The sequence below is a fragment of the Gorilla gorilla genome, chromosome 9 (assembly GCF_029281585.2).
Source record: "Gorilla gorilla gorilla isolate KB3781 chromosome 9, NHGRI_mGorGor1-v2.1_pri, whole genome shotgun sequence".
Lineage (NCBI taxonomy): Eukaryota > Metazoa > Chordata > Mammalia > Primates > Hominidae > Gorilla > Gorilla gorilla.
Genome location: NC_073233.2, coordinates 36,668,330 through 36,695,004, shown reverse-complemented (window position 1 = coordinate 36,695,004; position 26,675 = coordinate 36,668,330). Strand labels below are relative to the sequence as shown.

At 36.6% G+C, this 26,675-nt stretch overlaps 1 protein-coding gene and 1 long non-coding RNA gene across 2 annotated transcripts in view; one reads left to right on the top strand and one right to left on the bottom strand.

Moving 5' to 3' along the window:
* Positions 1 to 1,857: 1,857 nt before the first annotated feature.
* ARL14EP (ARF like GTPase 14 effector protein) lies at positions 1,858 to 17,080 on the bottom strand. The gene is made up of 4 exons (XM_004050869.4): positions 16,874 to 17,080; positions 8,703 to 9,193; positions 7,083 to 7,210; positions 1,858 to 3,522 (listed from the first exon to the last, which is right to left on the bottom strand). Exons 2-4 carry the CDS (start codon positions 9,126 to 9,128, stop codon positions 3,294 to 3,296), a joined length of 783 nt encoding a protein of 260 aa, XP_004050917.1. The 5' UTR covers positions 9,129 to 9,193; positions 16,874 to 17,080; the 3' UTR covers positions 1,858 to 3,293.
* Positions 17,081 to 17,129: 49 nt separating this feature from the next.
* The window catches only part of LOC129525621 (uncharacterized), a 289,944-nt gene continuing 280,398 nt past the window's right edge, over positions 17,130 to 26,675 (top strand). Inside the window, exons 1-3 of the long non-coding RNA XR_010135457.1 lie at positions 17,130 to 17,337; positions 18,363 to 18,512; positions 23,111 to 23,181. This is a non-coding gene — a long non-coding RNA (uncharacterized lncRNA). The remainder of the gene's footprint in view (positions 17,338 to 18,362; positions 18,513 to 23,110; positions 23,182 to 26,675) is intronic.

Genomic DNA, 26,675 nt, shown 5'->3' with positions numbered 1-26,675 from the left:
TTCAAAATTCACTTGCTAAAAATTACTTGCTTGAAATCACGCCAGAGAGGCAGTTTTAGAGTAGACTGTCAGGTTGTATAACAGCCTGTTATATAGAACTAAACATACTACTTTAAAAAGAGAAGAATCCTATATATGATGTTACAAGGTAAATAGCTATTTCCATATTTTAAAAAAAAGGAAAAAGATCACGAGATGACATTTTATTCAAATATATACATGCATTTCTACCTTAATATTTGTGACCAACATTGTGTGAGACCAACATTTGTGACCTAACTTCTCTACTAGGATCTACACACAACAGAAATTGTTTATAAAACTTTGCTTTTTAGATTAATTCTAAAATAATTTATATTAACCTGGAATATTTATGCACAATATAAAGAGGCTCTAGATGATTTCATTATATTCCATATTTCTGTAATTTTATATTACAAAATAGTAAGTGGGCTCATTATTTAATTTTTCCAAAACATAGCTTTATTACAGCTTACTGTAAATCAGATACACCTTTCTCTGTAAACATTTTGTATGCTCATTAAAAGTTTGCTTCCCTAAATGGGCATGATGAACAAATATTAGCAAAATTGTTCAAGAATATTTTCCTTTGAAAAACATATTAGTCTTTGAAAAATTACAGGTCTGTTCTAAAAAATGCTGCAATATGGCAATTTTAAAGTCATTCATTCCATCAAAAATATTCCTATTTTAAGTAAAAAACCTGATTTTAATTTGTCCCTACGAAAAGCCTAAGCACTGTCATACTTAGAAAAACTAAAAGACGGTAGAAACAATTAAGATCTAATGATCCTAATGTTCAGATAAAACTGGAGTGTTTATGTCCTCAATAATGAAGTATTTCCTTACTTTAGAGAAAAGTAATGTAGCATCTGACTTAAGTGAATAAAGCTGAAATATTCTTTTGCCAGTGTTCAGGTAAATCATACAGATCAAGGAACTGACAAGCTAACTGTATGTACTTCTGGTAACAGGTGAGTGAACAGTTAAAATTATTAAAAATATGTAATTCCAAGGCTGAATATGCCATTCCCTCAAAGTAAAACCAGTCATTTTAAAAGCAAAAAAATTAAAAAACAAACAAACCCTCTAATGGTCAATTCAAACTGGCTGCATAGATTGAGTTTTAATGGCTACAAAATCTTTCAAATTGCTAAGAGCACATTTGATTTAACTGAAGGACTGTATTTAGGATGCAAAAAACCCCCCAAAACCTAGATCAGTGGCAATGTCCCATGTGACAAAAAGCTTTTAGACAAAATGACAGCTGTCTTTAAAAAAGTGCAAAGACCAAGGAGGGCAGATCATGAGGTCAGGAGATCAAGACCATCCTGGCTAATATGGTGAAACCCCGTCTCTACTAAAAATACAAAAAATAAGCTGGGTGTGGTGGCATGCGCCTGCAGTACCCGCTACTCAGAAGGCTGAAGCAGGAGAATCACTTGAACCCAGGAGATAGAGGTTGCAGCGAGCCGAGATTGAGCCACTGCACTCTAGCCTGGGCAACAGAGTAAGACTGTCTCAAAAAAAAAAAAAATAAAAGCAAAGAGATGATACCATTCCCCCATCCTCCAAACAGCATCCAAGCAAATTCCAACATCAAGATGCAATCAATTTCCAAAAAATTTATTTATACTCTGTATTAACCAGTGTTTCTCTTTTCCATCATCACTCCCTAAGGAGCCTTTTTATAATCCTAATCAACCACCCCCAAAATTTTAATACCACAGATATGGTATCTGTTTAAGTACTGTGTGTATATTCATGCTTTATACATCAAGTTTTTGTCCCCCAGAACAATTTTGACAAGGACTGCGTGGCGCTAACAATGAAAAGTTTATAGTATTAAAACTTTTTTATTTGAATAAGTGGGGAGAAGAGAAATATATTTCAGCACTTAGATACATAAATTATTTCCAAAACAGTTTAATACTCAACTAGTCGGTTCTATCAAAATCAGTTTTCCCTGAAGTAAGCACTGTTCCCAGCTACAAGCGATCCTCATTTCACATGGTACTGTGGGACTATAAAAATGGTCCTGCAATCTTAATAATCAGTGGGTAAAATGATGATTGTTCCATGACCTTTAAGGTTCTGCTCAAATATTAAAAACTCTTAAGACCAGTTATAAATGTAGAAAAAAATGCAAAAATGTTTAAAAATATTTAGTACACTGTAATTTAAAACATTAGAAATAGAATTAAAGTGTTTTATTTCATTGTAAAAACAAAGTAGTTTGAATAGGGCTTGCCTTTTTTTCTGGCAAGTAACTTACCATACTGAGTAAGCATCTTTTATGTTCAGGGCAAACTGCCATACTCCTTGTAAGTTTGGGTCAGCTTCCACCCTTTTATTGCTTGTGCTTTCAATGTTGTGAAATATTTCTATATTCACATTAAATATCTTTTAATGTAAATTTTTTTTTTTTTTTAACCATCACTTCCTCTGGGACATATTTGTCTTTATTGCAACCACTTTGCTTATTTGTGTTGGTAAGTTTGCCTTCACTAAGCTCCTATGAATACACAGCAGCAAGAACAACATTCCCATGGTCAGTGACTTCTTCTACAAATTCATTTATGTTTGATTAAAATTTCACTTCCAGTGTTATCACTTTTCATTGCTTTGCTGCACTTTCATCTTTGTTGACCAGTTCTTTCGAGTGTTCACTTCTATAGAATGTCAAGTAGATGACAAAGAGACAGCATAACTACATGCTCTGCTGTAAGTGAACTGAATTAACAGATGCACAGGGACAAACCACTGGAAGAATTTGAAAGAAATAATATGACTGGTCACAATCATGAAGCATATCTGTTATTTACATAGCGATTTGTAGACTGAAGAGCTAGCAGAGAGGTTTGTACTTCATGTAATTACTCAGAGTTACAATGTGCTAACTAAAATTTTAACCTAGATTTTAACAACAACAGTTTCCTTACCAGTTTTCTTTCCTTCCTGGTAAGGAAACTGGTATTTAAACTAAATCTAGGTCACTGAAATTTGTGCCCATAGGAAACATGCAAATAGATGACTGCCTACACCCTACTTGTTTATATTGATCCAGACAGGCTTAACGCTGACTACTGAAAAATAGCCTATCTGAATTTATATCAAATAGTGAATCTTAAAGCACCCAAGATGAAAAATTAGGGCATACTGAGATGGTTTTAAAATCTTTGTCATATGATAATCAAGCTTAAAATGTATCTTAGAGTAACAGATTTTTAGAAATAAAGACCTTTAAAGGCTCCATAGTTTGGTACCACAGATTATCCAGCATGTTTATTATGAATTATTTCTCCTCCTTCAATTTCAATTTGCTCATACAGCCACTTGCGGTCACAGCGGCATTCAGCTCCACACTTGGTAGAACCACAGGCAGGACAAGCATAGAAACATCCTAAGCAGTCTTCATCCAGGCAGTCACAGAGGTCCATCCCACTAAAAATCAGGAGACCCTGGCTATCATAGACCTTACTCTTTGCTGGTATCACTTGTCTGTAAAATAAAACACAATGAATTATACCTCATAAATATGTTATTTTTGATTTAATTGAAAATACAGTAAAAAAAAAAGGAGATAAAATATTTTTAGATGAGGTCATGCCAAAATGATCTATAATTTATCAGGCTCAAGGCTTATTCTATCGTCAGCAGTAAATGAACTCCATGTGAGAAGAGGAGACCTAACTCTATAGAGTGTTGAGACAAATCTAAAAATTCTGAATACGCTTCTTGAAGTGCATAATTTTCCCTTTACTTTAAACAAACAAAAAAGAATGACAGGTTAATAGTGGTTCAGTTTATTAGCTACCAACCTCTTCACTGTTTTATCAACACAGTTTTATTTTTATTATAGTATACCACCTCTATAGATTTTTATACTACAATTAATGTTTCTTGTTCTTTAATGGACTCTAGTAAATTTGGCCTAAAAATATTTAAATGACTCAATGGTAAATTTTAACAGATGGAATAGATGGCATATATAGAAATGTTGACTGAACTTAGAAAAAAAATTCTGAATGATTATATTAACATTTGTTTTAGAGTCATATTCTAAACAATTTAGTTCTCCCATTCATTCTGTTGACTATACAGAACTGCATTTCTATTTCAGACATGTAAAAAATAAAAACCTTGCATTCTCATAAAACGTAATTACCTTTTAGCTGCTACCCATAGAACGGAGATATATGAATTACAGGCACACTTCGGAGGTATTGTGGGTTTGGTTCCAGACCACCCCCAATAAAGTGAGTCACACACACACACACATATATATATATATATATATTTTTTTTGCTTTTCCAGTGCATATAAAAGTTAAGCTTACACTACAGCCTATTAAGTGTGCAACAGCCTTATGTCTAAGAAAAAAAATGTATGTACCTTAATTTAAAAATGTTCTATTGCTAAAAAATGCTAACAATCATCTGAAACTTCAATAAGTTGTAGTTTTTTTGCTGGTGGAGGATCTTGCCCCAATGAGGACAGCTGACTGATCAGGGAGGTCGTTGCTGAAGGCTAGGGTAGCTGTGGCAATTTCTTGAAGACTACAGTGAAGTTTGCTGCATCAGTGGACTCTTCTTGCAAAAGATTTCTCTGTAGCATGTGATGGTGTTTGATAGCATTTTATCTACAGTAGAATGTTCAAAATTGGAGTCTCCTCTCAAATTCTGCCTCTGCTTTATCTACTAAGTTTATATAATCTAAGTCCTTTGTCATTTCAGTAATGTTAACAGCATCCTCACCAGTAGATTCCACCTCAATAAATCACATTCTTTGCTCATCTCTAAGAAGAAACTCCTCATCCATTCAAGTTTTATCACAAGATTGCAATAACTCAGTCACATCTCCAGGCTCTGCTTCTAATTCTAGTTCTCTTGCTATTTCCACCATGTCTGCAATTACTTCCTCCACTGAAGTCCTGAACCCCTCAAAGTCATCCATGAGGACTCGAGTCTTCTTCCAAACTCTTGGAATGGTGAATCCTTTCCAGAAGGTGTTCAATTTACTTTGCCCAAATCCATCAGAGGAATCACTCACTGTCTATGGCAGCTCTGGCCTCACAAAACGTATTTCTTAAATAACAGACTTGAAAGTCAAAGTACTCCTTGATCCGTGGGCTACAGAATGAATGTTGTGTTAGGAGGCATGAAACATTTATCTCCTGGGACATCTCTATCAGAGCTCCTGAGTGATCAGGTACATTGTCAATGAGTAGCAATATTTTGAAAGGAATCCTTTTATCTAGGCAGGAGGTCTCTCAAGTGGGCTTAAAATATTCAGTGAACAATGCTGTAAACAGATATGCTGCCATTCAGGCTTTGTCCCATTTATACAGGACAGGTAGAGTACATTTAGCATCATTAGGACCCTAGGATTTCGAAGAGGTAAATAATTGGCTTCAACTTAAAAGTCACCAGCTGCATTAGTCCCTACCAAGAGAAACGGCCTGTCCTTTGAAGATTTGAAGCCAGGTATAGACTTCCCCTCTCTAGCTATGAAAGATGGCATCTTCTTCCATTAGAAGGCTGTTTGTTGGCCGGGCGTGGTGGCTCACACCTGTAATCTCAGCACTTTGGGAGGCCAAGGTGGGCAGATCACGAGGGCAGGAAATCGAGATCATCCTGGCTAACACGGTGAAACCCGTCTCTACTAAAAATACAAAAAATTAGCTGGCTGTGGTGGCACGTGCCTGTAGTCCCAGCTACCCAAGAGGCTGAGGCAGAAGAATCGCTTGAACGCAGCAGGTGGCGGGTGTAGTGAGCTGAGTTTGCGCCACTGCACTCCAGGCTGGGTGACAGAGCAAGACTCCGTCTCAAAAAAAAAAAAAAAAAAAAGAAGGCTGTCTACATTGAAAATCTGTTGGGTAGTGTAGCTACCTTCATTAATAACTTGCTGCTTCACCTTGCACTTTTATGTTATGGAGATGGCTTCTTTCCTTACCCTCATAAACCAACCTCTGCTAGCTTCAAACTTTTCTTCTGAAGCTTCCTCACTTCTCTCAGCCTTCAGAGAATTGAAGAGGGTTAGAACCTTGCTTTGGATTAGGCTTTTGCTTAAGGGAATGTGTTGTAGCTGGTTTGATCTTCTATCCAGACCATTTAAAGTTTCTCCATATTAGCAATAAGGCTGTTTTGCTTTCTTATCATTTGTGTTCAATGGAATGGTACTTTTAATGTCCTTCCTGAACTTTTTCTTCGCATTCACAACTTGGCTGTTTAGCACAAGAGGCCCAGCTTTTGGCCTGTCTCAGCTTTTGACATGCCTTACTCCCAAGCTTAATCATTTCTAGCTTTTTTTGTAAAATGAGAGACTTGACTCTTCCTTTCACTTGAACACTTAGAGACCACTGCAGGGTTATTAGTTGGACCAATTTCAATATATTTGTTTCTCAGGCAATAGGGACACCTGAGGAGAGGGAGAGAGTCTAGAGAACAGCCAGTAGGTGGAGCAGTAAGAACACCCACAGCATTTATTGACTAAGTTCACCAACTTGCATTGGTGTGGTTCCTAGCGACTCAAAATAATTATAATAGTAACATCAAAGATCATCACAACAGATATAGTAATGAAAAAGTTGGAAATATTGCAATAATTACCAAAATGCGACAGAGATAGGGAGTACATGCTGTTAGAAAAATGACACCAATAGACTTGCTTACCAGAGTTGCCACAAATTTTCAATTTGTAAAAATAAATAGCACCTTGTAAAGAATAAAGTGAAGCACCAATAAAATGAGGTATGTCCGTATATATATAATAACAATGCTTTTCAAATTAGTGAATTACTTTAATTGTAATTATTTTAACTCTCATGCCAAAATTATTTCTTCAGTTCATTGCTACCTTCTTAGAAACAAATTTTTGTAGTTGAAAGGGATACCTTAATTTTATATGAATAAAAACAAAGGCCTTCATAGGTTTTTACTAATTCTACATTATCCAATTTAAAATATGAACCCAGAAAATTCAAAATTTAAGAGAAAAATAGGGGAACAATGCAAATGTGCAGCAGCAAGTTAACATGTCTTCAGTAACACTTAGCCTACCTGTCTGAACCAGCGGTTGCATTTTTTGTAAGCCTTCTTTTTTCTCTTTTACCAGTTTCTGGAGCAAATTCAGTTTGCCTTCCTGGATTCGTAAATTGTAATGACCTCAAAGCTTTAGCAGTTCTTCCCTGAAGAAAGGTAAACAAATTATCAACTCAAATCTTGGTATCAGACAACAGATTAACATTTTATTTAATGTTAAACCAGATGATTCCCTAACATAGAAGACAGTCTGGAACACACAAAAAAGAAAACAAGGTTTTAGAGCCCAAGTGCAAGAAAATTTACACGGCCCTAGACCATATTCAAAGCGTATTGGTTAATGTATTAGTAACATTTCCATTATTTTATTTTAGTCTCTGGTATATTAGGAGCAGAGGAGGAAGGCATTGTGAAAACTGCAATGGCTGCTGCCAACACAGGTGAGAAGGCACAAAAACTGCTATATAATCCAGTGGCACATAACTGATTTCCTAACAATCCTGGGTCCTTATTACTGTATTTTATATATTTTTAAGAGCAGAGAATATGATTTCAAGTCCTGGAATAGTATTATAATCTTTTTGAAAAGTTTTGGTGAAACAAAATTTCGGTGTTTAAGGGTTTATGTTTGTTATTTGGGGAGGAAAGAGCTGCAGCTGATATATTCTACAAGAACATTGGATAGATAAGGTGAAGACATCTACAATGACACTATCAGCAAGTATCTAGTATGAACTGCAGATAAACTGGGCCCTCAAGATGTTCCTCTGAGAAGACAACAACAGGAAAATAGTATAATTTCAAATTTCAACTATCTTTTAACTTGGTAAAAAGGAGAAAACTGAGAAAAATATTCCAGCAGTAAGAATTATGAAATAATTACAAGTAAAAATTCTGAGATGTGCTTCTTTGATATACTTGTCCTACACAAAAGATAGCTTTATGAAAACTTAAGTTGTTCTGATATGGTTAAATATGCATGTAGGCATGTCAATAAGGAATAGAGGTAAAATATTTAATACTTTACGATGTAAAAATGTATTATTATTATTATTTTTTTACCACAAGGAGTCCTAAAATTAGCCTTGACTATATCAAGTAGGAATTCAGAACTAGAAGCAAAGAAAATTCACAAGCATTTAAAAAACTCAAGAATGAGACAGTGTCAAAGGAGAAAAAAAGAGTGAAATAAAAAACAATTACTGTAAGTCACCTCTCTAATGTTCCTTTTAAAGCAGTGATTTCCAAGTCCTTCATATAAAGGCGAATTCATCCTGCTGCAAAGACCCTTGCTGGTTGCCATGTCCCATGTAGTTACTTTGGTATCAGAAAAGAAACTAAATCCTGGCTTGGCCAGAATATTCTAAAACCCACTCCTAAAGTCTTCGTACTAAAAGTTGTAGCTTGGAGTCTTGGGCATATTTTATTATTACTTTCCCAAGCCTACTTTCTTTATCCCCCAATCTTGACCTTCAGTATATGTGAATAATATTTAGAAACATCATCCACTTTCACCCCTCCTTTTAATTCACTGTATGCTAACAAATTAGTAATAATGTAAATATGATTTTCTTATAGTTAAGCAAAATCCTACATGGTAGAATTCACAAAGTAGAAAAAAATGACTATTATACATACATCTGACTCAGGTTTCCTTTTCTGGCGGTCTTCAGTATCAACATCCACACTTCCATTGATTATCTGTGTGCATTTTGGACAAAGCTTCCAACCAGGTACAAGCTGTCTTCCAAATTTAGCACTCAGAAAAGTGGCATCATCTAAGTCAATTACATGCAAATTTTTTTTGGCTAATTTTTTGTGTATGTTAAATGGGTCACAACATGACTTCTGTAAATCCTCAAATCTGTCAATGTAAATTTTTACATGATGAAAGCAAATTGTATTGTTCCCAGAAAGTGTCATTCCAGTTCTAAGTTGAAGTAAAAGCATATCATTTGATGACAATTCTTGCAAAGTCTTAAAACCTGTGTGACGAGTATAGTAGGTTTTATGGCACTCATTTGTAGTACGAAGCTGGACTCCAACTGAACATGGATCCATCATTCTTGATTCTAGCAAATTTTCCGTGTTTTATTTTGTCTGGAGGTTTAGGTCATGGGCTGATCACCCTAGAGAAAATATTAAAGAGAATCAAATTTGTGCTGTAAGTTTATCTAGGAAACTGAAAAAGCATTTGATAAAATTCAACACCTATCTAAAAGAAAATAAGGAATAAAAAAGATATTTATCGAAGTCTTATAATAGACATTTAATAATCAAACAGAAGCTTTCCCTGTAAAGTCAGAACTTCATGAAAACACCTGCAATTACAGATTATATTTAAGACCACATAAGAATTAAAAAGGAGGAAATAAGAAATATTATCCTAAGATACATGAGAAATACTAGAGATTTAACAAACTATTAGAACTAACAAGAGAATTCACCAGGGATGCTAGAAACCAAAAAACACTGTATCTTACAAAATATGTGAATCTTACAAAAGACATACAAGACCTTCATGGAGAAAATTATCAAACTGAAAGACAAAAACGGTACCCTAAATAAATGCAGCTATATATCATGGAGTGGCTCATTATAAAAAATATGTCAATTATCCGGGAATACATCTGTAAATTCAGTTCTGTTACAATCAAAGTTCCATCAGATATTCTACTGCCACCCCCTTGGAATTTAGCAAGCTGGTCTATATGAAAGAGCAAAGGTCTAAGAAAGCCAAGGTAATCTTGAAGGAAAATACAGTAACATATTGATTTACTATAAACCTATTCTAATTAAAACTATGGTATTGGTATAGTATAAACAAACAGATCCATGAGTAGACGAGGGCTCGGTATATGACATGTGTGGTACTATTAATCGATGGGTATCACACACTAATGAAGAAGGGACTTTAACCATATGGAAAAACAATTAGATCTCTTCTGCACGAACAAAAATCAATAACAAGTGGATTAAAGATTTAAACATGAAAAGAAAAACTAAACATGTTTATGAGAAAATAAAGAAGGTTTTCTGACATGGAAGTATGGAAGAATTTTTCAAACAAGCAAGCAGGTACCAAAAAAAAAATAAATAAATAAAAAGATGGATACATTTGATTATATGTAAAATTTACACATTTCTGTATAACTAAAGGAGAAAAAAAAGACACTTGAAAGGTGTTGTTAGGATTATTATCGTAAATATTCGAGTAACTCCTCACTTCTAAAAATCAATTAGAAAAGGACAGAGTCCACTGGAAAACTAAACAAATATAGTTAGGCAATTCACAGAGAAAGAGAACAAAAGCCAATACATGCATACAAACTGTTTCCCCCATAGTTCCTAGGAAAATGCAAATTAAATATCATTTCTTAATCATTTGCTTGAAATCAATTTAAAAATCTGATATCTGGTTAAGATGTGTCCAACTCTCACATGCTCCTTATAATAACTTTGGTAGGAATGTAAATTGCTGCAACTGCTTTAGAACGTTTTCTGCAATTTCTTGTAAAACTGAGGAAGCATATACCTTGGGACTCAGCTCTTTTCAGTTCTGGGTGTCAGCTGGAGAAAAATATCTCCAATACGAGCACAAGTTATATATGAAAACTTTCAGCATTCACTGCCTTTGGCAGTGAAAGATGACAAATAACCTAATTGTAAAGGATGTGAAATCGTTACTCATACAAGGGACTCCCACATAACAGTTAAAATGAATAAACTACATGAATTACGTGAATCAACATGAATAAATCTCAAAGACAATCTTAAGTGAAAAAAGTTGTAAAGGTTATATAGTATCATCATTAAAGGTAAAATTTAAAAAAATAAGATAGTATATAAGATTTACAGATGAAACATGAATATATACCAAAATATATATAAGAGTAACATATATCACATTTGTGGATACTTCTGAGGGAAAAAAACATTATTTTCCCCAAAAAGATTTACAGAAAATAAGGTTTGGTGACATGTACATAAGTGCTTCACTACTGTCCATACTTTCTATTTGAAATTTTTCATATATAATAATTTTCAAAGCAAATTAAAAAAAAAAGTTGAATTCTCAAGAAAATATGCAACCAATACAACTCACTAGGAAAAAATCTGCTGTTGAGAAAAAATGTGAACCACTGAAATCTGAGTGGTAGTGAGGGACTGTGAAGTCTAGGATTCAGCAATTTTACAAGTGTTTTTAAGCTTTGCAAAATTAAAAAAAAAAAACTGGAGAGAAATCTTAAACACATTTTGATATGGTTTCTGCAGAGAAAAACAATAATCAGCAAAATCATATAAAAAGAAAAGACCCTGGCCTCAGGTAACAAAAAATGGCGAATAAATGTCTGTGTTTTAGGTCAAAATACTATATTTAGAAAGTTAAAAAATAAAATACACTTTAAAGTGTTAAAAAATGTTACTGAACATTTTAACTGAAAAAAGTTTTAAAGCTGGTAAAAACAGAGTATATTTATATTCATTTATTGTGTTTTAGTCAGTTTTTAAAATGAACTAATACAGGTCCCAATCAAATCAGATAAAATGACTTCTATCACAGTAATAATTAGAAGTTTCCTCTAGCCAGGCATTGTGGCTCCTGCCTGTAATCCCAGCACTTTGGGAGGCCAATGCGGGTTGATCACTTGATGCCAGGAGTTCTAGACTAGACTGGCTAACATAGTGAAATCCTGTGTCTACTAAAAATACAAAAATATTAGTCAGGTGTGGTAGTGCAGCTATATGGGAGGTTGAGGCACGAGAATCGCTTGAACCCCGGAGGCGGAAGTTGCGGTGAGCCGAGATCGTGTCACTGGACTCCAGCCCGGGTGACAAAGCAAGACTCTCATCTCAAAAAAAAAAATAAAAAATAAAAAATAAAAAAAAAATTTTTTTTTCTTCAAACAGATAGTTGGATTAAGATAAATTAAGGAGAAAAAGGAAATCAGAGATAAAGTTACAAGGCAACGAACTATGTGGCAATGTATCTTAGCAAATAAGGGACACAATCTGGCTTTGACCTTTCTTATTTTTTATATATATTTTTTGAGACGGAGTCTCGCTCTGTCGCCCAGGCTAGAGTGCAGTGGTGAGATCTCGGCTCACTGCAAGCTCCAACTACCGGGTTCACGCCATTCTCCTGCCTCAGCCTCCAGAGTAGCTGGGACTACAGGTGCCCGCCACCATGCCTGGCTAAATTTTGTGGGGTTTTTTTGTATTTTTAGTAGAGATGGCGTTTCACCATGTTAGCCAGGATGGTTTCGATCTCTTGACCTCGTGATCCGCCTGCCTCAGCCTCCCAAAGTGCTGGGATTACAGGCATGAGCCACCGTGCCTGGCCTGACCTTTCTTAATACAAGGGAAACTAGGACTACTATCCCTCATCACTGTACAGAAAATAATGCTTAGTATTTTGTTAATGCCACAGATTCTTTTTATTTGGAGGTAATCATCACCAGTTTTTAGCCACAGATCTATAATGGAATTTTTTTTGCCATAAAGCTATTTCCTAATATTCAAAACTTGGGCTACCATGGTCATATTTGATAGGAAAAGCATCTTGGATTTAGGAAACTAATTATTTCAGAAACCTTATCTGTCCATAGTAATAATACATTTTTACCTTTTAGGGTAATTTCATTTACTCTATTAATTTTAATTTTAGGTAAAAAATTCTTTTCCTTAGTTATTGGGGAGTCTCTGTTCCATTAGTTTCCTTTATTCATGGCTAAATTACTACAAAATTCAACAGAGTTCATCATGATTAAAGGAAACTAATGGAATGGACTCTGTAACTTGTGCCAGTGAAGTTGAATACCTATTTCTGAAATTCCTGGCCTCAAGTGATCTTCTCACCTCAGCCTTCTGAGTAGGTGGGTCCTGTAATTTGTTTACAGGAAGTTCAGTTTTTCTTAGTAACAGGCAGGACGTTGAGCTAGCACCAAAGATCTCTACTTACTGGATGCAGAAAATGGGGTCACCAGACTTGGCAAATAAAAAACGCAGGATGCCCTGTTAGATTTGAATTTCAGACAATGAATTACTTCTTTACAGGATCAGCTCATTTTAAAATTAAAATATCCTATCTGATAGAAGACATTGCCAACTGTGATAAAAACTAAATTTTACACAGATTAAAATTCAGCGGCAAACTAATCCCACTCACTTGAGTAAAACTGCACACACCTGAGTCAAGGTAGTTTTAAAGTCTTCTATAGGTTAGCTTTCTGATCTACGATTAGGCAGTTTGTTCACATACTGTCAAAGAGTCCAAGTCCAGCTAGCTCAAGGAACACCAAATTTCAGACACTGATCATAAGTGGTCACTGTTTGCATTCTAAAAATTACACCCTCTGGTTGTTCCTCCTCTGTTATATTCCTCAATGTTCTCATTTCCAGCTCTTTCTGACTTCCTCCTATAAGCTAAAGTTCTGCATTTGGGCCTGTTTCCTAGCAACTGTTTTTGCTCATTTTGGTCTGTATTCTGGCAATGTGGCCTACAGTTTATATTTTGTTTTCTTCAAATGACAGTCCAGCAAGTTCATATTGTTCCTTTCACCTACAGTACAGTGCTATGTTCTTCCATAACGATGATTTATCTGGCCCCTTCCTTAATATAGCTGGAAATGCATTACTGTTTACTCTCCCTGAATCAGCACTGGCATCAGCTGGGACCTCAGTAGAAATACAGAATCTCAGTATCAGCTGCAGACCCAATGAGTCAGGATCTGCATTTCAAAAAGATACCCAAGTGATTTGTAAGCACATTACAGTTTGCTATGTACTGCTTCAGATAATTCAATTAAAAAATTTAAATTTAAAATGTTTTGATATCTTCTATATTTTATAGAAGACAGCAAAAAAGAGTAAGAAAAACACAGATATGTATTTGCCTTACAGGAAGTCTAACTGTAGGGAAGATTATTGTGGGAGAGGAGATTTAAATTCGACACGCTAAGGACAGAGAAAAACATCTGCTTCAATAGAAAACTGCACTGTTGAGAGCACAGCCTTTCAGGTTTTCACATTCTGATTACATGGGAAGTCTGATTCTTTCAGCATCTTGGAGCTATTTTACAACTGTCAACTGTAGATAACCAACAGCAATGCAAAATAATTGTCTGTATTCTTGTAAATTCTATCTGCTGAAGGTTCAATGGACTTCCGTCTGACTGTGGAAGCAGCCAATTTTGCCCTCACTTGCACATTTATTTCAATATTCCTGCTCTATAAACATGTCTACTTTTAATTGTCATTTAAACTGGTTATAGCATCTTACCAGTTCCTATTTTAATAATCTTTTAACGCAAGAAAAGATTAATTTGCTCCAAACACTTTGGTCAATATAAAACCTAGTACTCTTCATGGAAGAAAAAAATCCAGCTTCTTATAGGATAACAAGCAAACCAATAACAAAAACCCCAGTTTTAGAAAGATTCACCATGGTATAAATAAAATCCAGGTTTTCAATACTTTTCAATGTCAAATAATAAAAACACTTTTTGGCAAGGTGAATTTTGCTTGAGCCCTGTGCTGGCTCCCTATTAGCTATAATTTAAAAAATCCTCCTACCCTTGAGTTAGGTAAGACTCAAGGATCCCCCCTTGTTTACCTATGACCAGGCAAAAGAAAGACCCTCCAAATTCTCATTTTTTGCTTCAATTATGAATTTATGTATAATTTGCTGATCTGCTTGGCCCTACAGATCAAGTGGAACAAAATACTTGTTAATCAAACTTTAGTTTCTCTCCTTCCCCCAGGTTCCTGAGCGTTGGCCAACTCTCAGCCAGAGCCAGGGAATAACATTCTCAGATCTACTATTAGATCAAGCCACCCTTATATCCTACTTCCTCACACCAAAACTTTCTAGCACAGTTCACTCCTTGGAGATTCTTGCAGATCTTTTGGTTCTACCCATTGCAAAAGTCCCTTTTCTCCTTTTGTAATAACCCTTTTGAATAAAGTCTCTCCTAAGTCCAGATTTCTTATTTGACATTGTCTTTTACAAATTCTGCATAGGAGAAAATTAAGACTTTCTGCTGCCTTAGGATTGACATCACTTTACTTTAGTGCCTAAATACAGCATGTTTTGTATTCTAAGATTAACATTTAATATTTTTGTAGCACTACCTAAGAATCAAAAGAGAATGACATAAATGTAGAATACTTTGATTAGACCTCTCCTACTACCTTAGGCAGTAAACAAAAGTATTTGCTCCTCATACAATTTGAACGCTGCCAGCTCAGGGAATTATCCAGCTTTACTTTAAAACATCAGTAGTTTTAAAGAGTTCTTAAGCATTTTCTCTTGCTGCCCATTACCAAACGGTAAGGAAGGTAGATTAGGTTGAGGAAGCTGAGAAAACTCACACGTGGCCATGACACTTGCAAGGTCTAGGACATTATCACAGAGGTTTCGGGGTGTTAATGCAGAACACCCCCACCACCACTAACAAAACAGCAAAACAGCCACTAACAAAACAACAGCAGAGGGAATTGAGGATTAATTAGGGAACTCACTTTTTCTTTCTAAATTTGTAGAGGAGATGCAGAAATACCCGTTCCAATATGTTAATTTCCCTTAACATAGTTTTTTAGTTTGTTACCAGTCTCCTTATTAGTGGGAAAAGTAACATTTAGAGGAAATTTAACAAAACAAAAAATTTACTTCGTTTTTAGGTCAACTGTCTCTTTTATAAAAAACATAAAACAAAGTTTTCATGAAATGTTTTACGAAAAAAATCAAAGGCTTTTCTTGGCATAGGGTCTTACGACTTACACAGCGTCTTCCCAGATTATCTCTTATTTAATAAAAATGTAATTTAATCTACCCCTACTCCCCAAATCAGGAGCTTTAGTTATGGGCACATACGCCTACAAAAGTCACGCATCCTGCAACTGTGAACTTTTTGTGCCTGTCATCTTCAAATACTGATTACCTATAACATGACAATTGGCATTAATCAAAGGGCCCAAAGGCAAAGAGGAGAGTCTCAATCCTCAGGAAGATCTAGGCACAATAAGAAAGGTAAAGGCAATTTAAAACAAAAATACAGTCCATAACACCATTGAAAAGATTTGGTTCAAGTGTGGTAGTCAGGACATGCCAGGTACAGTGCTTAGGGCAAACATCATTTCAGGAACCTTCATAGCCACCCTGAGGAAAGTACTATCATTCTCATTTACAGATGAAGAAACTCAAGCCTAGAGCTGTTGTTACCATGCCTAACAGAGTGCCCCCAAACCCTGCAATGATTCCCAACCCAACCCTGTAAGAGGCCACATACATTTCTTCCTTAGTTCACGGCTATTTACAAATGACTAAAACCACCAGATCCGTCCAGTGGGCACCTACTAAGTTCATGGTACCGGGATGGAAAAATAAACATCAGCCTTTGGCCTCAAACGGCCAGGGTTGAAAGGATTCTGATTTGAAAAATTAAAAACAAAAATAGCAGAGATACAGGCTGTCTACGGAGTTCAAGGCCCCAATAACCCTAAGTAGTTCACGTCAAAATCGTAGCTTTGAAGGTCCTGGGCCTACAGGACAGGCGACGACCCTCAGAGAGGTCAGAGGCGGCAGAACCTGTGCTGGGCTTTGACACAAGGCGTTGCGTCGCAGATGAACTACGCGGGGGTAGGGGTGAGAGGACCCGGCCAGCAGCTGGAAATCCCCCTCACGTGTGCGGGCCTCCTCTTCCACCTCTCCCCGGGCTCCCCCGTGACGCCGCCGGGCTCCCTCGCCACCCAGGGGCCCGTCTCCACTCTCCCACTCCTCTCCAGGGCCTCCCCCGCTCCCCTTCCACCTTAGCTTGAGCTCTCCTCCGCCCGGCTTCGGGCAAGATGCGAGTCCACACAAGCCACACTCGACCGACCGCTTCCCAGCCAGTCCCCGCGCTACCACTGAGAGGACGGCAAGCGCGGGCTAGAGGAGCTCAACGCCACCACAAAGAGACGTCCGGGAGAAGCCTAGAGCGGACACGAGGCTGGCGGCCTCCGGGGACGGAAGGGGCGGGGCGGCGTGAAGTGGCAAATGATTCAAGGCGAGGCAAGAGGTGCTTCAGATGCTGTCTTTTGCAGTCCTCCGAGAGGTTAGGGATGTGGGAGGTCCCTGGAGGCCATCTCTTACAAGACACAGTTTCCACTAAATTGGATCGTATTTGTACATCTCTACACCTGTGCGTGATAGTAAACTTTTGCACCCAAATACCCCGACCCCTGAAGGAGAGTGTGAGTTAAAAGGATCTGAAGAACGGACCCTTTGTTTAAGGTCTCACATTCTATTTCTTTAATTCAAGCGAAATATATTCCAAAATGCATCTTTTATTGTACGCTATAAAAATAGCTATTACTTCGAGTAAAATGTAGGCTCCAGGAAGATGCTTGTAAATTTTCTCAGAACAGAAATGGTATTTTTATTGTATCCTTATTGTCTGTCACAGTATAGGTGCTCATTAATTTTTAAAGTGGGTTTTGTTATCTAGAATCCAGGAGAACTGAAAGTCTCTTAAAGATTCTTGGCCTTTTAATTATCTTAAGGTCGGGATAGCAGGGAAACAAAAACTTGTTTTAAACTCCCAGTGAAAAATGAGGAACAGGTAAATAAGACAAGCCCCACCAAGGCCCAAGCTTGCTAGTAGTAATTCTCTGCATCTACTGTAAGCTGTTTTCTGCAGTGCGTCTATGGTCCTCCCACCACTTTCATACTGCTCGCCGACTAGGCAAGCGATTTGATGCCTAGAACTAGGGAATGACAGAAAGGAAAAAACAATGAATAGTTTCTTCAACTGTGTCTGCAGGAGGTTGCATTCTGTAATTCTTTTACTGTTTACTTTGTGGTTGGCACTTTGTTAAGTAATGATTAGACAAAAAGAATAAAATTTATTTCTGCTTCCAAGGAGCTCACAGACTAGTGAGAGAGGAATAAACAGTTAATCACAGTGTGGTGTGAAAAGTGTCATAACAGAAACACATGGATATAAACAGGATAAAATGATAGGGGCTAAAGCAGGAGCGTTCTGGGAGGAGATTAATGCCTGCATGGAACTTAATTTGATGCAATTGTGGCTTCCTAGTAAACTAGGCAAGCTATCCTAAAGGTAATGAAACAGAGAAGGCTCACAGATGAAATTAAGATTATTAAATAATATAGCCTATTCAATTTAAGTATCCAGTGAATAGGTGAAAGAGTTGTGGTAAGTGGACACACTTAGGATAAGGTGCAAGCAAGTGGAAGGACGCCATCACCTGAATCATGGGTTAAGTAATGTTCATATATCCTATCTGCCACAACAGCCTTCTCCGCTGGTGGTATACTTACGAGGACCAGAGGTGAGGTGTCAGCAAGGAGGCCCACAGGTGGAAAGTGCTTTGGGCCAATGGTACACACCTGCTTTATTGGATAGACGCAGAGAAGTATGCCTGGTCACAGCCAGAGCTTACTAGGTAAGTTGTTGAACAGATACAGGTTTTATTTGCATTTCCTGGGCAGAGCACATATGAGACTATTCTAAGTGTGACCAATGGGTGGCTGATTTAGAGGTGACATAGTTAATAGCCCAGAGATGTCATGATTGCTCATTGCTTAGTTTTTCCATCCCTTTTTGGCTATCAGTGACTCTATTCCATCATATTTCTATTTAACTTTGGCATGTCTTATAGTTTACTAACTTACTATATATATTTTACATAATCCTGCCTATGTTTCACAAAGTACATGCTTACTCATATTCTATATTTAAAATATGCTAGGAGTTTTGCATTTATCTCATAAGCTACTAGCTTAGTTACTGTCTATAGTTAACACTTCTTACGCCTTTCATCCATCCCTAAGGAAACTGCAAAGCCTTTCAGTATGGGTAGAGTGGAAAGCTGGAAAGGCACATAGGTAACAAATAATGCCCTTTTTATGCCATATTAGAGATACTGAATTTTAACCTGTGAAAACTCTAAAACTATGAGGAGTGTAGAGAATAGAAGAGAGGTGAAGTCCTGGGCTAGAGGGCCGGGTGGAAACTTTTGCCCTAACGCAGATGATTAAGAAGAGGGCCTCCATCAAGTGAGGCAGTGGCTCTATGGGATGAAATGTGATTCCCTCTCACTCACCTCCTCCCACTGGATTTGGTAATGTCTAGAAACATTGTGGCTGTACCAGCAAGGGGTGCTACTAGTATCTAGAGGGGTAAAGGACAGGGTAACTGCTAAACACTTAACAATGCACAGGACAACCTCCCTCCTCCAACAACAAAGAACTAACTGGCTCAAGATTTCAGTAGAGCCAAGATTGAGAAACCCTAAATGAAGGACATTTAAAAGGCATAGAGATGATAGAGGTTAAGTAAGCAGAATTGGTCGGATTTTTTAACTGATTAGATATAGAGGTTAGGAAGAAGTAAATAATTATTTCAGGTTTCTAGCTTGGATAACTGGGAGGTCAAAAGGAGGAGTGGGCTAGGGAGAACAGAGATAAGAATTTAAATACTGAATACGCTAAGTTTTCTCAAACTTATCAAATGTACCTCCAAGTGAAGATATACAGCTGGCAGTTGGAAGAAGAGGGCAGGATAAGAGAGGGATCTCAGCTGGAAGATAAGAGTTTTGGGAGATGTTAGTCTGTGAGTGGTAGTTCTATCTTTGGAGCTGGGTAGGATAGGGAAGATGATACCTATGTATAGGGTAAAATGAGAATAGGGCTAAAGATTATTCTAAATTTCTGAGCTCTCGTTCTATTTTACTGAATCAGAATCTCGGTCCTCCAAGCCAGTCTACCAGATCATAATATCTGCAGATAAGATCCAAGAATCTGCATTTTTGGCAAGCAACCCAGGTGATTTTGCAGCACACTACGATTTTAGAACAACAGATTTAGGTCTCAGAAAAGTCTGAGAAGGAGCAGACAGCGAGGTAGCAAGAAAACTAGGGAAGAACAGAGACCCACAAACCAAGAAAGGAAAGTTTAAAGCAGGGCTCTGTCGGTGCAAGAGGTTGTTATAGAGCAGTACTGGCCATTAGAAGTACAATGTGAGTCACATAAGCCATTGTAAATTTTCTAGTAGTGATATAAAAAGGTAAACAGAAGCAGATGAAATTAATTTTAGAGATAGCGCTTGTTTAACCCAGTAATTAAGACATTATCATTTTAACATGTAATTAACATAAAAACTAATGAGATATGTCACGTCCTTTAAGTCATATTATGTCTTGGAAACCTGGTGTGTGTTTTACACCCCCAGTGCCTCTCAATTTGGTCTAGCTACACTTCAAATATTCAGTAGCCCCATGTGCCTAGTGGCTACCAGAGTGGATAGCACAGGTGTAGAAAGTCAAGTAAGGAAATAACTCATCTTCCAGCTCGGGTTGAAATGAACTAGAAGGAAAATAAAAAGAACTAAATATATTCCGTAGCTGTACTAATAAGATAGTTATAGATGGTGTGATAAGACCTGTTTCAGTGATGTGGTGATGGTAGAAGTCAGTATATACCCAATTAAAGAGCGGGAAGTTAGAGATGCTAACAGCTACCTGAGAGAACATCTTCAACAAGCTTTACTGTCAAGTATAAAGAGGCACCCCTTTTTTGTGTCTTTGAATATGAATTTTAAGATTAAAGAACACAATTCAGTTTTAATTTAGGTTTTAGCAATTACATTTGGATTTCTGCTTCTGCAAAATTACCCTATCACTAGAAATACCTGGAAAATTGAGCATAATATGTGAAATGAATTGGGCACGGTAGCTCACAGGTGTAGTCCCAGCTACTAGAGAAGCTGAGATGGGAGTATCACTTGAAAAAAAAATATATTTTATATATTACATACATGTATTTACGTATATATATAATATAAAATATATATGTATATATCATTATATATATATAATATTTATATACTGAGTATGTTATATATAATATATAAATATATAATATGTATAAAATATATGCATATGATAAAATATATATTTATATTTTATATAAATATATAAAATATATATTATAAATATATAATATGTATAAGATATATAATATATACACACATATATACATTCATATAAATCATAAGTATGTATACTTATACATATTTAGGAAAAGGCTGTATATATACATATACACATATAGGTATGTATATATGAAATCATTGTTTTCAGACATTGGCCAACAGGCAGTGCAGGATCGTGATCCCTGAGAGAAGGGAAACGAATTAAGTTCCATAATGACCCCAGCTTACTATCTGGAGGCAGTGTCCAGAGCCTAGAACAGGGAGGGGAACCCAAACAAAAACCGATGATTTCACTAAATGGAGGCGACAGAGATGGAGGCGACAGAGGTGGGAAGTTGGGGAGGCTGATGGGCAGAGTATCTGAGAGGAGGACATGGCACACAAGAGAGTCTTGGACATCTGCAAGAGTGTTCCTTTGTATTGCGTACTTCCCTTTGGCTCTGAGTACTTATCTGTGCAATGGAAGGATGAAACTCCACGACGCTAGGGAAAAGACACCAAAAAGCAGTGGGCCAAACAGTTTCTAGTACTTACACAGGGCTGGGAATAGTTTGTCTTCCCATAAGCCAGAGCAGATTGACAGACCTTGTAAGAAGCACTTATTTGTTTCTACCAATCAAAGTAACAGTAGGAGCTGGGCCAGGTCGGTCTTTCTCTCTCTCTTTCTGTCTCCACGTGGGCTCTTTTCTTAGGCTAGTTTGGTCTTCCTCACAGCATGGCAGCCAGAAGGTAGTTGGATTTATTACATGGTGTCTCAGAGCTCCCAGGGTTTGTGCTCCAGGAAGCAAGGTGAAAGCCTCTTTGCCTTTCATGACTTAGTGCTGGAAACACATAGCGTCACTTCCACTGAATTCTCTTGGTTATGTGGGAGTCATTGAGCTTGCCCCAGATTCACAGGAAAGGAACATAATCTTTACCTCTTGATGGGAGGAGTGTCAAGAAACATATTTTTTTAAAATGCTACAATACTTATCCTAATGCATACAATAGCATGGTCTGGTGTCAAATCTAATAACTACCATAATTGCAAAGTAGTGATGAATATGAATATATCCTGAGATATCTGTAACAACTATAATGTGACACAAAAAATTATGTGATTTCTGTTGGTGACAAAGTTATAGACACTGTAAACAAAGTTATTAGTACTGCAGCAGTACTAATAGGCACTGCTAATACTATTATTTGTTGCCTGCCCTTTGTAAATAAATGAAACGCTAAATTTCAATTAGAGGTTAGGAAAAATAAAGAGAAAGCTTGCTAGGGACATAGAACAGCATTTAGGACCTAGATGAAGTTAGAGACCATGAATATGCAGAGACATAAATTAATGATGTGAAAATTTCAATTTTTCTTCTAGTGTATAGTTGCCCTTGTGTGGGACCAGTGAAGGCAGACAACAGAATTAATTTAAGCAAGAGCAGTTGACGGTTAGATGTGTAAGAAGGACAAGAGACAAGAGAGTTTAGGGTTTTTTCATGGAAGTCATTAGATGGTGAGAATCATGAGATAAGACATAATGTCAGTTTAATTTACTATAGTATTCCAGGAGCCTAGCACTATTAGTTGAGTAAGTGGAATGGTTGAAGTGATAAATCTCTTCAAATAAACAAACGAACGAAAGAGGGAAAGCTGGTTGAGAATGAAAAGAAATGGAGCTTTCAAAATCAAAATTGAAGGCAAGGAGGTGAAATCTGTGATCAAACTGAAACAATGAACAGTTGTGGTCAGAGAGTGGAACTGAAGTTTAGGATATCAGCTAGTGAGGTAGTTCCCTGTGAGAAATTCACAGCTTCTCATTAAACGCAGTTGGGAATGTGCAAAGGAACCAAGAATTAGGAAAAAAGAGAAATGTTTGCATGCAAGAATCTCAAGTTTGGGATGAGATGGCGTGTACTCTGAAAGGGAATGAGGGGAATGAATTCTTAGTAATTGTTTTCATTTCCTTTGTGTAAGCTTTCATACTGAATTTTGACATACCACAAAGAAGTACACAAGTTCTAAGTCTATAGCTTGATACATTTTTATATTTGTATAACCACTACCCAGGTCAAGAAATTATGAGCTCCCCAGAAGTCTCTTGTATGCTGTCTCCTAGTTGTGAGCACCTTTTACCAAAGGTAACCACCATTCTAACTTCTTTGACCATAGATTGGTTTTGGTTGTTTCTGGACTTTGAGCTTTGGAATTGTACCACATATATTCTTTTGTGTCTGGCTTCTTGTGGTCAGTATTATGTCCTTGAAATTCATCGATGCTGTATGACATCGTAAGCAATTAATTATTTGTCATTGCTGAGTGGTATTTCTATTACGTGAAACTGAGAACATTTTCTTTTATCTCTTTCACTGTTGATGGACATTGGGTTCATTCAATTTGGGGCTTCTACAAATAATGCTGCAACAAACATTTGAACATTCTGTCTTTTGGTCCACATACATTTACACTTTCATTTGGATATGTAGTAGGGAGTGGAATTGCTGGATTATAGGCAATATGTATGTTCAGTTTAAGTACATACTGCTGAAGAGTTTTTCAAAGTGGTTGCATCAATTTACATTCCTTCTAGCACCAATTTACACTCATAAACATACTCACCACCACTTGGAGTTCTCAGTTGTTATTGTTGGCTTTCATTTTAGTTATTCTGGAGGGTGCATAACTAATTGCTTTCTAAAGCTTCAATATCCTCCTTGGGGCATGAAACAAAACTCTAAGTAGGCTCTGGAATCAGACTGCCTGGTTCAAATCCTGGCTTAGCCACTAGTAGGATAATGTGTAGAAATTACATTAATTCTCTAAGCTTCAAATTCTTATCTGTAAAATAGAGAAAGTAGCATCTGCCTTATAGGGTTTTTGTGGGGAATAAATGAATATGTGTTTGTGTATGTGTGTGTGTTTGTGTATAACTTTTTATATATATAGTTTAGCATAGTGCCTGGCACATAGTGAGTTCTCAATAACTAGTAGCTATAATTATTCTTGCTACTATTTATGGACCTCCAGTTATGTCTGAAAACACTGGAATGATAAGCTCATATGTATTATCTCATTCATGACATGGTATATTTCAATCTGGAAAGATGGGTATTAAACTTAAAAGAAGTGGAGTCATTATTTGAACTAGTATCCCCTAACCTCACACACACCTTGTCCTTGCTTTCCTTATAACAATATTTAAGAGTCAGTTGATTTAAAGAAATGTGATATAGGGGATTTAACTAATGACTGGACAGAAGGACAGATTGAAACTATTTTTCAGCAGTTCTTCTGATTTGTCTCATTTGAAGTAAAGATTTCAGACTGTTATGGGGGTGGCGTAGGGGAAGGAAATACAGATTTGTTCACAGCTGCTATTCAAAATACTAGCCATATAACTAGGAAAGAGTTTGGCTCAAATAAAAACCCCAGGGCTCTTTATTGCCATCACAATCATTATTGTGTCAATTAGGATTCATCTGGATGTCCACAGTGTGTTTGGCACAACATCAAGGAAGGAAGCTGATGGTTACAGGAACCATTTTGGTTACATCTTCGAATGACCAAAATGGTGTGAATTAAATGCAGAAATTAATTATTAAAAATTAATAATTCAACAGCACTGGGAACAAAAAAATTAGAACTGGAAAAGGATTTAACAATTCTGTTGCATAGCTTCCTCATTTAGAGGTTGATGAGACTTAGTTCCGTAAATGGTAATGTTATACAACTAACATATAAATGACAATTTGTAAAGCTTGTACAACCAGTAAGTAATAGGGATAGTCAAGACTCACACCCAGGTTTTCTTTCTAAAAATGCAGTGTTTTTCCTACTCAATCAGGCTGCATCGCAATCTGTAAGAATCATATTCTTAGAAAACTAGAAAACATAATATTATCTATTTATAATATTAATATCAATTACTTCTTTTGAATTGCTCTTTTGGAAAATTGGTCAAGCCATTAGATTCTACTTGTTCTATCTGTTCTGTATTAATCATTATCTGTGATAAGAAGAGAAGGTAATGATGGCTTTGGTGGGGATGCTCTAGCTTTGGTGGAGCTTATTTAGATGAACATTATGAGCATTCTAAATATTTTTGGAAAAATTACAAAAACATTATAGATATTTTTGAGATTCCTTGAAAAAATTTCATATGGGCCTTTGGACAGATCTTTGAAGAGCAATACTGCCTAAAAGCCAGCAGAGGGAGAACAGAGCATTGTTTTGCTAATTTTCACCAAGTTTCTCCTCATGCTCTTTTACATTTTATTTTTCCACATATTTAATACATTTCTTGACCATGAGATAATATTATCCTGTCCTGCATTTTGGAAAGGGCAGAGGATGCTGCTATCATTGAATTAGAGTTTTGTTTAACTCACTGGTCAATAGGCTATCAAATGAGCTGGGTTAGACAGTTCTTAAGCATAGTCGGAGTTTATTTATGTGGCTTTCACATGTTTTTCTCTATAATGTGTCAATTAGATGATTTTAAATATTATATATAATCAAGTCAATTAATATAGATTCTCTCACCTCCAATAATTACTGCTAAGAGAAAGTTACGATGTAATAACAAGGTTTGGGATTATCTCATTAATGACTTGATGTTGCTATGTAAGAGGTCAAATGTATATTGACTCAAAAGAAAGTTGAAAATGATGACTTTTTATAATGAGAGTTTTAGAAATAAAATTCAAGTGCCAGTTAGTTGAAGTAATCACCTACTCATTCTTCCAAAAATCTTCAGTACATTTCCACATTCACTATTGCTTTGTTTTCTGTATCTTCAAAGTTTGAGGTACAAAACTGAATATACTACATACTTGTCCTCTAAGAATTCGTAAGAGACAGACACAGAAACAGATGATCAAAAATGTTAACAGTAGTGTTAGACATATTCATGAGGCAGTAAGTGTGCATAGAACACAGGCACCCAAACCAATAAAGGGAATCTGGAGTGCCTCCTGGAGGAGGGTCATCTGAGCTGGGATTCCTTATTTATGCTTAATTTATATTAATTCATTTATGCAAATGAAATTTTTTCAAGGAATGTCAAAAATATCTATAATGTTTTTGTAATGTTTTCCAAAAATTTTCTGGGTTATTCCCTCCCCCATCCACATGGTTATGGTGAGAGCAGCTATTCTGTACATCATCACACTGCATCCCTGGGCCCCAAATGTTTGGGCCATGAGTGAGTACGTGAAACATGCTGAGGCAATCAATGTCCCTCCCTAGGATTTTTCCACATGGGACTCACTGAAGCTTGAGAACTGTCAATTGCTATGTTTTCTGCCATTTGATAGAGGAAAACCAATAATAACAACAATGTGAGTCACATTGACATGCACAGGGAGAAGCAGAGACAAACTGAAGAGAATGCATCTTCCAGAGAATGCATTCTGTTGTTACCTACAATAGATATACAATCATGTCCTTGCTCTCTGTTTCAGGAAACATCCCAGTATCCTTACAGTAAATTTCTCTTTTTTCCTCCAGTTAGTTTGAACTGGCTTGCTTTCTTCTGCAGCCATGAGAATCCCAGCTGGTATGAAGAGTTACCAAGGCAGAGGAAGGGTGAAGGACATTTCATGGACTGCATGAGCAAAGCCACAGAGACATAAAA